At 59.9% G+C, this 12,491-nt stretch overlaps 2 protein-coding genes across 4 annotated transcripts in view; one reads left to right on the top strand and one right to left on the bottom strand.

The window, feature by feature from the left end:
* FAM222A (family with sequence similarity 222 member A) overlaps positions 1–11,231 on the top strand; it is a 56,408-nt gene extending 45,177 nt beyond the window's left edge. Inside the window, exons 3-4 of the mRNA XM_024741490.1 lie at positions 8,398–9,178; positions 9,480–11,231. Coding sequence (XP_024597258.1) covers positions 8,398–9,178; positions 9,480–9,981 — 1,283 coding nt within the window. The 3' untranslated portion in view covers positions 9,982–11,231. The remainder of the gene's footprint in view (positions 1–8,397; positions 9,179–9,479) is intronic.
* TRPV4 (transient receptor potential cation channel subfamily V member 4) overlaps positions 1–12,491 on the bottom strand; it is a 75,793-nt gene that overhangs the window by 18,241 nt on the left and 45,061 nt on the right. The window lies entirely within an intron of this gene.

Genomic DNA, 12,491 nt, shown 5'->3' with positions numbered 1-12,491 from the left:
TCCTCTTTGGCATCAGGGTGCTGGGAAGGAGCAAGGCCTGCCCTCAAACAACTCCAAATCCAGCCCAGGAGACAAGCCAACAGCTACAGCAGGGGAGTGCTGGGGGGCAGGCAGGGAAGGCTGCCTGGATGGGGGCCGGGGGCCGTGTCTCAGCTGAGACCAGGGGGTGTAAGCAACACCTCTTCTTCATCCTCTCGGCACATAATTTAGGCACCTACTGCGTGCTGGGCACTGCATGGACAATTCCACCCCACCCCAGGTTCACCCTTCCAGATCAGGTACTGGAGGGGACCCAGAGATGGGGCACTTCTCCTCGGGGTGTGGGGCAGGGGAGACAGACGGACACAGACTAGACGAGCAGGGTGTCCGGGCCATCGGCATCAACCTGAGAGAACCGGTCCAGCCATGGTGTCCATGGTGCCCAGTGATTGAGAGCAGGGTCCCGGGGCACAGATGCCCGGGGCTCAAATCCTGGCTCACAAATTGTTTCTCTGCCACCAGAGGTCTCAAACTGGCAGCCCACGAGCCACAACCTGCCCACCAGGTATGTGGTGTGTCCTGCTGGTGTCTGAACACTGTTTCAAAAGAGAACACCTCTGGGGACTTCCCTGGGGGCCCAGTGGTTAAGACTCTGTGCTTCTAATGCAGAGGGGGCGCCGGTTCAGTCCCTGGTCAGGGAAGTAAGATCCCACGTGCCGCGCGGCCAAAAAATATAAAACAAAAAACCAAAAGAGAACACCTCAGGGCAGGGCACGCCTTCCCCGCCCACCTCCATCCTTGCCCCACCTGGGCTCTGGCTCCTTGGCAACCCATCTCTCTGCCAGCAGTCAGCAAACCACGCAGGGATTTGCGTCTGCAACCCTCACCGATGTCCTGTCCCTTGAATGCCTATCCTTCTCTTCTGGAACCCAGGGCCCACCTCCCAGGGCCTCCACGGGGCTGGCAGAGGGGCAAGGCCTGGGTGTTTGGGGCGATGCTGGACCCAGAGGTGGCATTCAACAGAGGGGGGCGGTCAGCATGTACAGGAGGCCCGGGGACACCTTGCAGGCATCCAGGGGCCTGTGGGGGGGCGCTGCAGAGGGAGGTCAAGGCCAGGTGGCCTGAATGCCACCCTGAGCAGCTAAGACTTCACACAAATGGGGGTCTCACAGGAGGGTTTTACAGAGAAAAGCAAGGCAGCTGGGCGCCTGGAGGCGGTGAAGGGGCTTCAGTGAATTCATCACCAACAACCTTGGCACCCACTGAAGGCAGGCACCCTCTCCAGTGCTCACAAAAACTCTCGAACGTCAGCAACAGCAGTATCATCCCCATTTTACACAAGAGAAAACTGAGGCTCAGAGAGGGCAGCGGCCTGCCTAGGGCCACACAGCCAGTGTGTGGCAGAGCTGGGATTTGACCGTGATTCCTTCTCAAAAGGCTGCCGACCACCCTGTGTGCTCTGCCCAGGAGCAGACGCTGCCCTACGACATGGGGAGCCGGGGAGCCGCAGGCTGCTCAAGGCCAAGGGCAGTGGAGGATGCTTTGAAGCAGACATCAAAGGCAGCACCCTGGGAGGAATGGGAGCCTGTGCCTGTCCCCCACCCTAAAGTAATACTCAGGTGCAGCTGGCCACCGGCAATTACAGAGAAGAAATAAAATATGCCTCCTTCCCAGGCCAGCCCCTGATGGCATCCAGGGCTTTTTTCCTTCAAGTGTTGGTTCGAGAGGGAAGGAGGAAGACACAGCCCCCTTTGTGATCTCTTTCCACATCCCTGTACTGTACCCGCTTCCCGGCATCATCAGAGCCTTCCAACACCCTAAGCGTTAGTGCCCAGCGAGGTGTGTTTCTGCCAGGGGCCTCCTGGGTGCTCTGTCTCATAGGGACAGTCAGGCTGCTCCCGGGATGATTTCTTCCTGTTTCCCACCCAGTAGCCTTAGGGGTCCCATTAAAACCCACATCAGGTCATGTCCCTCCTCTGCTCCCAACCCTCCCCTGTGGAGCAAAGCCCAGGTCCTCTCAATGGCCCCAAGGCCCAGCCCGTTTGCTCTGTGCGCCCCCTGCCTCTCCGGTCCATCTCCTATGACCTTCCCCCGCCGGCCCCGCTGCGCCCGGCGCACGCATCCACTCCCCTCAGCCTCTGCTGCTGGGACCACTCTCCCATCAGACGCCCACGCGGCTCACTCCCACACCACACCTCCTTCCGCAGTCCTGAAGAGCTGCTTCATCAGAGAAGCCTCTGCGCTGACTGCCGTGTCCGAACGAGGCGCCCTTCCATCCCATCCTTCTCCGTCCCCCACGCCCTGCTGTCCCGATGACTACGGCTGCGTAACAAATCACCCCAAAGCTCAGCGGCCTCACACAGCTCTGTCGTATGCTCAGGACTATGGACAGGGCACCGTGGGGTTGGTGTCTCTGCTCCGTGATGTCGCTGGGAACGGGGCTGGGGTAGGGGGCCTTGCGGGAAGACCCGGGCTGGGGCTGGAATCTTCCGAAGGCCTGCTCCCTCACACATCGGGTGGTGGGTGCCGGCCGTTGGCTGAAACACCCACACATGGCCTCTCCACGTGGCCTGGGCTTCCCAGAACATGATGGTGGGGATGGACATGACTCCAGGGATGGACCTCCTGAGAGACAGATCCACCTGGAGCTCCAGGAGGCAGCCATACGCCCTCAGGACTGAGCCATGATGGTCATCAGCGCCACTGAGCCATGACAGTCACCACGCGTTCTATTCAGTAGAATCGAGTCGCTTAGTTCATGTTTAAAGGAAAATTAGCCTCCGCTGTTTGTGGGAGGAACGCCAAAGAATTGTGGACATAAACTACGACACCTGCTCTCTCCTGGTTCGCGGGGCCTATCGCTGCCGGACGCATTACACGTTATTGTCTGTCTCCCCCGACTAGATGTCAACTCGGAGAGGGCGGAGACTTTGGTTTGCTTTGACCGCTGCTCGTCTCCAAGCCCAGGACAGTGCCTGCACATGGGAGGGCTCAGAAGACACCCAGGGGATGCGGGCTTGGGGGGAGGCGTCTCTCCATGGGGCTGTCTCTGGCTTAGTTTCTCCCAAGTGTCGTGACTGGCGGTGAACAGGGGCTCCCAGGCTGGACGGGTCCTTCTAGCCACAGCCTCGTCATTCCTTCAACGCAACATTCCTGAGTTCCTACTCCATGTCCTGTGGGCAGTGGGGACAGCACTGAACAAGCCAGCTCAGGGAGCGCAGTCTGCTGGGGCAGCAGGACAAGCCCAGGGCAGTCAGAATCTGCCATGGTGCCTGCAGCGATGCACCAGGCGCCGATGGAACCTTCGCTGGGGTGCCCTGGCCAACTCAGGGAACCAGGCAAGGTGGGCCCTGGGGCTCCCCAGGGGGCCCACAGGGCCATGGGTCCCCTCCTCTGCCCATTAACCCCGTGAGCGCTGCCCCCCATCCTTGCCACTGCATAGAAGCCTGCCGCAAACAGCTGGCTTGGCTGGTTCCTTCACGTGAGGCCTTTTTTGTGTCATGACGTTTGCCAAAATGGGGCTGTGCAATTGCACTGAACACTGGTGGTGGTGCCCACCTCCGGGGGAGGGTCAGGAGCCTTCGCCCAGCGGGACTCGGGGGCCCAGCCTGGCCCGGGTGGCCAGAGGACCCCCCCCCGCCCAAGCCAGGGCTACTGTACGCTGGTGGACAAGGCTGGGGTTGAGGCCCCCGGGGTGGCTCAGCAGAAAGCCCTTCGGGAACAAGGGAGACAGTAGAGGCCGCAGATGCAAAGACTCCCAGGGGTGCAGCAATCAGGCCAGGTTTGGAACAGGGTGACCCTGGCACACGGCCACCCAGAGACAAGCACATGTCCAGGGGAGGCCTGCCGAGGGCCGCCAGCCGGCAGTCTCCGGGAGCCGAGGGCAGCCGTGAGAGCTGCCCGGCCGTGTGCCCTCTGATGGGTCACTTCCTGCCTCTCTGAGCCTCCGGGCTGACTCTATGGTCCCTCCTCAGGACTGTCCGCCTCCTAATTCTAAGGAGGAAGAGGGGGAGTCTCCTGGCTTCAGCTGGGGCCTGCCTTGGGGTGCAGGTGAGGGGATGATGACATGGAAGGCAAATCCCAGCTCAGCCCCTCCCCGGCTGTGTGTTCTCGGGAAGCTTCCATTTCCTTCTCTGTAAAATGGGGGCCTGGATTAGTTAGCTACTGCTGTGTAGCAAGTTGCTCCAGAACTTAGTAGCTTAAAGCATCAGTGTCACGCACCGTCTCTCACGGTTTCCGTGGGTCAGGAGCTCAGGAGCCACCTAGCCAGTGGCTCTGCTCCGTGTCTCTCGTGAGGCTGCAGGCGGATGTTGGCAGGGGCTGCAGTCCTCTGGAGGCTTGACCAGGGCTGGAAGACCTGCCCCCGAGAAGGCGCACGTGGCCCTCTATGGGGGCCCCCCCCTCGGCTGCTCCGGCATCCTCACAGGCGGCCGCTTCCCTAGAGCAAGTGATCCAAGAGGGGAGGAGGCCACAGAGCCTTCCGCGACCCTGCCCTGGAAGTCACACTCCTTCACTTCCAGGGTATCTTACAGGTCACACAGGTCAGCCCCATGTGGAGTGGAAGGGCGTGAATACCAGGAGGTGAGAAACACTGGGGTCGGGGACAGATCTTGGAGGCTGCCTGCCAAGTGCCACAACTTGTCTGCTTCCTTATCTGTAAAATGGGACCACCTCCCACCTCTCGGAACTGTCAGGTGCTCCAAACAAGAGGCGTGGAGAAAAGCTGTAGGCGGGGGGCCTCACATATACTAAGCGCTCACCAAAGGACGGCCTCTGTGTCACGGCACCACCGTTGGCTCCAACAAACTGGAGGGACCAACGCACCCTGGCTGAGCCCTGTTGACCAGCAGAGGGGCCAGATGGGCCCCTTCTTTCAATGAATGGAAACTAGTAACAGGCATTGCTCTTTTTTTTTTCTTCTTCTTAAGGTTTTAAGCACCTAATTTATTCCATCCATTAGATGGATTTTGTAGATTTAATCATTTTCACAGTTGGTGGCTCATTGGATACTCAAGATAAACTCCAAATGAAAGTATACGGGTGAGGACAAATGAGTTTTCACACCACAATGGCAGAAACTTGCTTGGGAAGAGAGTTTAAGAGGAACAAAAATACATACAGATATAATTTTTTTCCCCCGGCAGCCGCTTTTGCTGACTATAGTAGGTTACCACAGTTAATTTCACCAGTTTTGTTCATCTGTAAAATTGCATAAAAGTGACATTTTTGTGCTCATTATAGCAACTGCTGATTTACGGCTGGTAAATGAAGAGCTGGTCCCTTTTTTGCGGGACTCTCCGAGCGGCGCTAAGTGCCCATGAAATTGCTTGTATAATGTAGTTTAAATCCAATCTCGGAGAAAGATTCCCCCGTTGGCCAAAGTGACATTTCCATTCTCCACACCGAGTTTATTTTAGGCCACTTAGGAGTGGGGGTTGCCCCAGGCAGGGTCAGGATGGGGGGCCTGGGGTCAGCTCCACCCACCTGGCCCAGGTTAGGCCACACGGATGGAGGGGCACTGCCCCAGCCTCCTTGGGGTACTCGGTGCCGCCACCCTCTTCCCTCCCCACTGTCCTGCCCAGGTCAGACCACATCCCTGCGCCTCAGGGCAGAGAAGAACGGTCTTCCTAATGCAGGCCTGCCCTGCCCCTCACCTGCTTAGAACCTTCCACAGCTGCCGATGCCTTGGGCGAGGGCTCCCAGCACAGCAGTGCAGACACTAGGGGCCTGACAGGTCTTTGTGGTGGGGTCTTTGTCCTGTGCATCGCAGGGCGTTTAGCAGCATCCCTGACCCGTACCCACTAGCTGCCGTAGAACCCTCTCTGCAAGCTATGACAACCGAACTCGTCTGCGGATGTCAACAGTGTGCCCTGGGGACAGAACCATTGAGAACCGCTGCCCCACAGCGAAGAGGCCCTTCTCTGGCCCGACACCCTCCTGAGCTGCCTGTCGTGGTCTTTCCTCCCCTGCATGCCTGCTCTGGGCTTCTGCTTTTATTCTGGTTTATAGTTCCCACCGGGACAGGCTTCCTCACCTCTGGACCTTTGCCTGTGCAGTTTCTTCTGCTGGAATATGTTTCTCTCCTCCCTCCTCGCTCCTTTCGCCATTGCCTTTAGCAGGGATGCCCTTTCTTCCAGAAAGCTACCTCTGAAGCCCTGGGGGTGAGGCTCCCCCATCACGGCATGCATTTTGCTCAGACTGGCTCTAAGTCCACAAGGGAGTCGGGTGAGGCTCGGGAAGGAGGGGATGTGGTGGGAAGACCTAAGGAAGGCGGTGGGGTCTGCACTGTGTCCTAGCCACAATGCCAGGCCCAGCCATGCACAAGCCCTACCCCTTCCTCTCCCAGGAAGACCCCTGTGCCAGGCAGGTGGGAGGGGTCTTAACACACTTAGACCCACTTCTGCTAACGCTCCACTGCACGACTCATGAAAGCCTCACAGCCCTCCTGGGAGGCAGTGTTGGCAGCGTGTAACCCCATTTTAGATGAGGAAACTGAGGTTCAGAGTGGTGAACACCCCCCCACACCCCCGCAGGAGTCACTGTTGGGTCCCAGGGGTGCCCACAGGGCCGAGAGGAAGGCAGTGCACCATGAGACCTTGTAGGGTCCTCCTCACCCAAGGGCCCAGCCAGGTCACAATCTCCCATCACCTACTGTTTGTCTCACCCCCTGCTCGGCCCCTTGGCACAGACATTCCTTGAGGCCGCCCTGCAGATCTGCCACAGTCCTTATCCCCATTCCACAGGTGGGAAAACTGAGGCTCAACCAGGCCAACAACTTGCCCAGGGCCACACAGCCCTGCAACCAGAAGGACTCCACCTAGGCAGCCAGCTCCAAAGCCCAGGGTCTCTCCATCTGCCTCACGCAGACCTCCTGCTCCACTCCCCGCCCCAGAGGGGGTCCTGGGCGGCACTGAGGAATGTCTTAGGACCAGGGAGGGGCTTTGGATGGGAGAAGGGGTTCTATCCACCGGCAACCCGCCTCCCCCACAGCAGGGCCCAGTTGTGCCCACTGACGGTGGGGACAGTCAGCCTGTCACACAGAGTACACCCTTCAGGGAGCTTCCCGGTGGTCCAGTGGTTAGGACTCCACGCTTTCACCGCCGAGGGCCCGGGTTCAATCCCTGGTCAGGGAACTAAGATGTCACAAACTGTGCGGCATGGCCAAAAAAATAAATAAATAAACAAAGTACACCCTTCAGCTGACGTGCTGACAGCTCACAAAAAAGGCAGTGGCCACCACACAGGTCTTGCAGGTGACAGGCAGACCTGGGGAGGGGAGGGGCAGCCAGCGGGGGCAAAACCCCTCCTTCCCGGCTGCCTGTTGGTTGAACGAGGGTCGGTGAGCACCAGGATGAAAGCCACCTGCGGCAACTTGCCCCGCGCCAGGCCATGTAGCAACTCACTGAGCCATCCATGGGCCATCATCACCCCATTCTACAGATGAGGCGCCGAGAGGACAAGTAAAGGGGCGGAATGAACACCCACCAGAGTGGTGGTATTGGGGTTGGCCAAAAAGTTCATTCCGGTTTTTCCATAAGATGGCACGGGAAACCTGAACGAACTTTTTGGCCAACCTAATACAATGGACGACGGTACCAGGCAGGAGGAGTGGAGGGTTTAGAGCCCCCGTAACTCCCGTGCTGGGGTGGGGGGCGGTGTGCGGGGAGCGCAGCTGGCACAGTCTCTTCGGCAAGTTGTTGGGCATTCTCTCCTGAAGCTGAACGTTCTCGTCTCTCCTTTGTCCCAGCAGTTCTGCTCCTGGGCCTATTCCCAGCAGGACTCACTGAATACGTGCCCCAGGGGCTGTCACACTATTTGTATCAGCTCCAAACCAGAAATGACCCAAATGCCATCAGCAGTGGGAAGGATGAGTAAACTGTGATGTAGTCACACTCAAACATCACACGGCCATGAGAATGAACAGACTGCCACGCCCATGGCCACCCGGACGAACCTCGAAACATAACCTTAAGCGGCAGAGACCCGACAGTGCAAACGAGCGTGCACTGCAGGATCCCCGCTCACCTGTGCCAGGCCCAGGCACCACGAGTCCGCGCCGTCAGGAGCCAGGAGAGCCGTTCCCTTGGTGTGGGTACCGACTAGGAGGGGGCGCAGGGGGCCCTCTGGGGACTGGCACAGGCTTCTCCCTTGACCTAGGGTGTCACACGAGTGTGTTCTGTTTGTGAAAGTGCAGCCGGCTTGTGATGTATGCAGTTTCCTTTAACGTACTTTACACTTTGATCCGAAGCTTAACGATTTAGAAAAAATGAATGAAGGAGCAAGTGACTGGATGGAAAAAGCGAGGGACGGGTGGCTGGCGAGTCCTTCCGGGGACAGTGGCGGGGTGCGGCCTCCGGGCCTCGCCGGGTCGCAGGGTCGGCTCTCACCTGTGCTTCCTCCCCTCCCGTGTCCCCACAGGCGAGACGGTGGCCAGCTCCATGCATTCCTCCCGCTACCCGAGCCCGGCCGAGCTGGACGCCTACGCCGAGAAGGTGGCCAACAGCCCGCTCTCCATCAAGATCTTCCCCAGCAACATCCGCGTGCCCCAGCACAAGCACCTCAGCCGCACCGTCAACGGCTACGACACCAGTGGCCAGCGCTACAGCCCCTACCCGCCGCATACGGCCGGCTACCAGGGCCTGCTCGCCGTCGTCAAGGCCGCCGTCTCCTCCTCCGGCGTGGCTGCGCCCCCCGGGCTCACCAAAAGCGTGCTCAAGAGCGCCGAGGGCAAGCGGACCAAGCTGTCGCCGGCCGCCGTGCAGGTGGGCATCGCGCCCTACCCGGCGCCCAGCACTCTGGGGTCCCTGGCCTACCCCAAGCCACCCGAGGCGCCCGCCCCACCACCCGGCCTGCCCGCGGCCGCGGCCACTGCGGCCTCCGTCATCCCCTTGCCCGGCCGCGGCCTGCCCCTGCCGCCTTCCAACCTGCCCTCCATCCACAGCATCCTCTACCAGCTCAACCAGCAGTGCCAGGCCCCAGGCGCTGCGCCCGCCGCCTGCCAGGCCGTGGCCGTTCCCCACCCCAGCCCAGCCAAGCACGGCCCGGTGCCCAGCTTCCCCAGCCTGGCCTACCCGGCCACTGCCGGCCCACCCGACTGCCGGAAGGGCGCCGAGCTGGGCCAGGGAAGCACGCCGGCCTTGACGTTGGCTGGGGCCACCAAGCCCACAGGGTACGCAGACGGAGGCCTGGATTTGACACGGCCCAACAAGTTAATTAATTAGCCACCTTTCCGTCCCGGCTGCGGGACTGGGCATTAGAGCTCTTCCAGAAAGAAAATTTGATTAATGGCTCTCTTCTAGCGTGGGGACGACTGCCGACTTCTCTTCCGCAGAGCGTGAAACGTGCGTCTTCCTGCCGAGGGGCCTCGTCCCAGCCGCGGCCCCCGGGACGACTCCCTGCCTCAGGTGTCCTGCGCGCCGCGGGCCACGGCCGCTCTCTGGGGCGGGCGTCCGGGACTTCCTGTCTGGGCGCGGGGCGGAAGGATCGCGTTGCCAGCCGAGGCGGCCGCCGCCGCCGCCCCCGCCCCCGCCCCAGCCGCTGCGGGCCTACAGCGGCGGCACGGTGGCCAGCAAGTCCCCCGAGGCCTGTGGGGGGCGGGTATACGAGCGGGCCGGCGGGTCGCCCGTCAACTGCGGCGTGGGGCTGCCCACCAGCTTCACCGTGGGCCAGTACTTCGCCGCCCCCTGGAACAGCGTGCTGGTGACCCCCACCAGCGACTGCTACAATCCGGCAGCCGCGGCAGTGGCCGTGACCGAGCTGGGGCCGGGGGCGGCCCGGGAGCTGGCGGGGCCCCCGGCGGAGACCCTCTCAGGCCTGCCCAGCAAGAGCGTGTGCAACACGGCCGTGCTGAGCAGCAGCCTGCAGTCACTGGAGTATCTCATCAACGACATCCGGCCCCCGTGCATCAAGGAGCAGATGCTGGGCAAGGGCTACGAGACGGTGGCTGTGCCCCGGCTGCTCGACCACCAGCACGCCCACATCCGCTTGCCCGTCTACAGATAAGGCCTGCCTGGCAGATGCACAGACGGACAGGGCGCCCAGGGGGGAGGCAGGCCGCAGAACAGGGTGGGCAGCACGCGGGGCGGGGGCGCCAGCCCCGCGCTGTGTCCGAGTGCCCATTTATACCCACAGGGAAGCCAGGCCGGCTGCTGCCGGCTGCTGCTGACATGGAGTGGCAAGGTGACCTCACTTGCCAAGGCCCCTCCCCACCATCAGCTGCCCCAGGACACGCGGAGGGCCAGGGGGCAGCTGCCGACATCCACACCTTCCTCCATCCAAGCTGGCAGAGGCAGGGAGAGAGAAACCACTTAAAACAGAAGTGGTTCTTTCCGGCTCTCCGGGAGAGGGGGTCAGACCACAGTGGGATGCAGAAGGAAATGTTAGGGTCTAGAGTAGGGGTGGGATCAGAGCGGCCCCCGGGTCTTAGACAGCTCCTCCCTCCACGAGCTCCCCAGTCTCCTGGAAAAAGAGCAGAGGGGGCCTAGAGGAAGTCATTGAGCCCACAGCGCCCTCACTGCCCTCTCCAGGTGAAGACCACTCGAATACAGGCTCCGGGGACTACAGGTCCCCCTGCTCCTCCTCTTCTAGACTCTCTTCCCCTCCCCACCATTCCTTCCCAACACAGATTCCCATCTCCATTCTCCAAACCCTGGACTACCACCTTCTCCCTTCCCTTCAGTACATCTTACAGGGCTTCTGGGCACGGTTGTGCAGGCTGTGTACTGCACAAGGCAACTCATCTGAGGAGACACCATTTGCATCCTAGACTTGTATATTTATTACAGCAATTTTCTGAATCTTGAGGAAGGGGCACCATTCACCCATGTGCACAAAGGCGCCATAGGGGCTAACAATGTCAGAGGGACCAGACCCCGCCTCCTTCAGGGGTTCTCCTAGGAGCCAGTTCCGGGGGCAACCTGCTGGTTTTAATTGGGAGATCCAATCCAACTCTTTTCCTGCAAGCCACCCTCCAAGGCCTGCCCCACACCATTCCGGGGGATAAGGCAGGCAGGGGGTCCCCCCATTAAGTCTCCAAGGCCCGATTTCCCCAAGTCCTGGCCCCTCTGGCACTCCAGAAGCGGTACTGTATCTCTCTCCAAGGCCTGTTCAAGCACTAAGTGCATTTACAAATCTCTGAGAATGTTTTTTTTTTATACTAAAATTGACCATTATATTCTACTGTGAGAAGTGCGGTCTGCACTATATTGTTTTAAAAACGAAGAGAAAGAAAAAAAAAAAAAAAGGAAAACACAGATGGTGTCTCAGCTGTGGGATGTTTTGCAGCTCTTGTTTTTGTTCGTTCTTCCTTCCTCCCCTTAGGAGTAAAACGGGCTGTCTCCTCCCCTGCTGACTGGGCTTGGAGCCCTCGGAAGCAGGCCAGGAACCTCCTGGCCCCTCCTCTGCTGGGCCACTTCGTATGCAATGTTTCATTTACTTCTCCAGCTCTTTCGAAGTGGACACTGTCATTTACCCTGTTTACGTGTCAGCCACTCAGTTGGGTCAGTGATCGGTCCTAGAGCAGCCGAGACAGAATTGAGCCCGGGCCGCTCTGGCTCATTCCCTGAGGGGTACAGAGGTGGTCTGGGGCTGGTGTTCCCCTGCATCACTAAATTCCTTCCCAGCTCTTCCTCTGTGCCTGGCACCATCCCTGCTTCCCTGGAGGCAGAGTGGCTGGGGACAGGCCAAAGTGGCTGAGCAGTGGCCATCTCCCTGGCCAGCCCCAGTACACACCCACCCCGTGCCCTGGTGCCTGGGGATGTCCAGGAGACCATCCCTGCTCCAGGATGCTCAGCATTTATCAGGCACTTACTGTGTGCTGGCCATTTTCCTATAGACGGCAGCTCTTTGGAGCCTCACCACTGCTTGCAAGGTAGCGGGTGTTCTAGAGGAAGAAGCGGCTCAGAGATGTGAAGCGACCTGCCTGAGGTCACACAGCAAGTCTGTGGAAAGTTGTAGTTCAAGCAGCAAAGCACAGACTCTTCCTCACGTCCTGTCCCCACCTTCTCCCCTGGCTTGTTGGCCCAGTGTCTGAACAGGGGGAGTCCCCAGTCTGATTCAGGCCTCCCCTCTCATGCATGGAGCCCTGTCTGGATGCCTGGCATGGTAGGTTCAGGGCAGAAGAGGGACAGAGGGGACACCCTGGATGTGACCTTGCAGTGCAGACACCCACCTCCCTAAGGCCAGAACCCTGAGCCTGGCAGCACACGGAGACTCTGAGAGGAAGAGGCTGTGTCCAGGGCGGGACCCGAGCCCTTCTGAGCTGGGTCAATGAACCAAACACACCACCCAGGCCCTGGAGAGCAGGAGCAGGGGTCCTGCTGGGTGACAAGCTAGGGAAGTCAGCACTGCGTGAAAGGCCCCTGGGAGTTATCACAAATAGGATGTAAACGGCAGCTGACACAGTGCTTTTCTGACCACACGTACTTGAGTCTCATGACAGCCTTCTCGGGTATGTAATAAAAGCATCCCCACTTTACAGATGAGGACGCAGAGAATCTGAGAAACGGCCACAA

Source organism: Neophocaena asiaeorientalis, unplaced genomic scaffold (genome assembly GCF_003031525.2).
Source record: "Neophocaena asiaeorientalis asiaeorientalis breed wild unplaced genomic scaffold, Neophocaena_asiaeorientalis_V1.1 scaffold648, whole genome shotgun sequence".
NCBI lineage: Eukaryota > Metazoa > Chordata > Mammalia > Artiodactyla > Phocoenidae > Neophocaena > Neophocaena asiaeorientalis.
The sequence above is the reverse complement of the archived record's forward strand: the minus strand, read 5'-3'. Positions and strand labels throughout refer to the sequence as shown.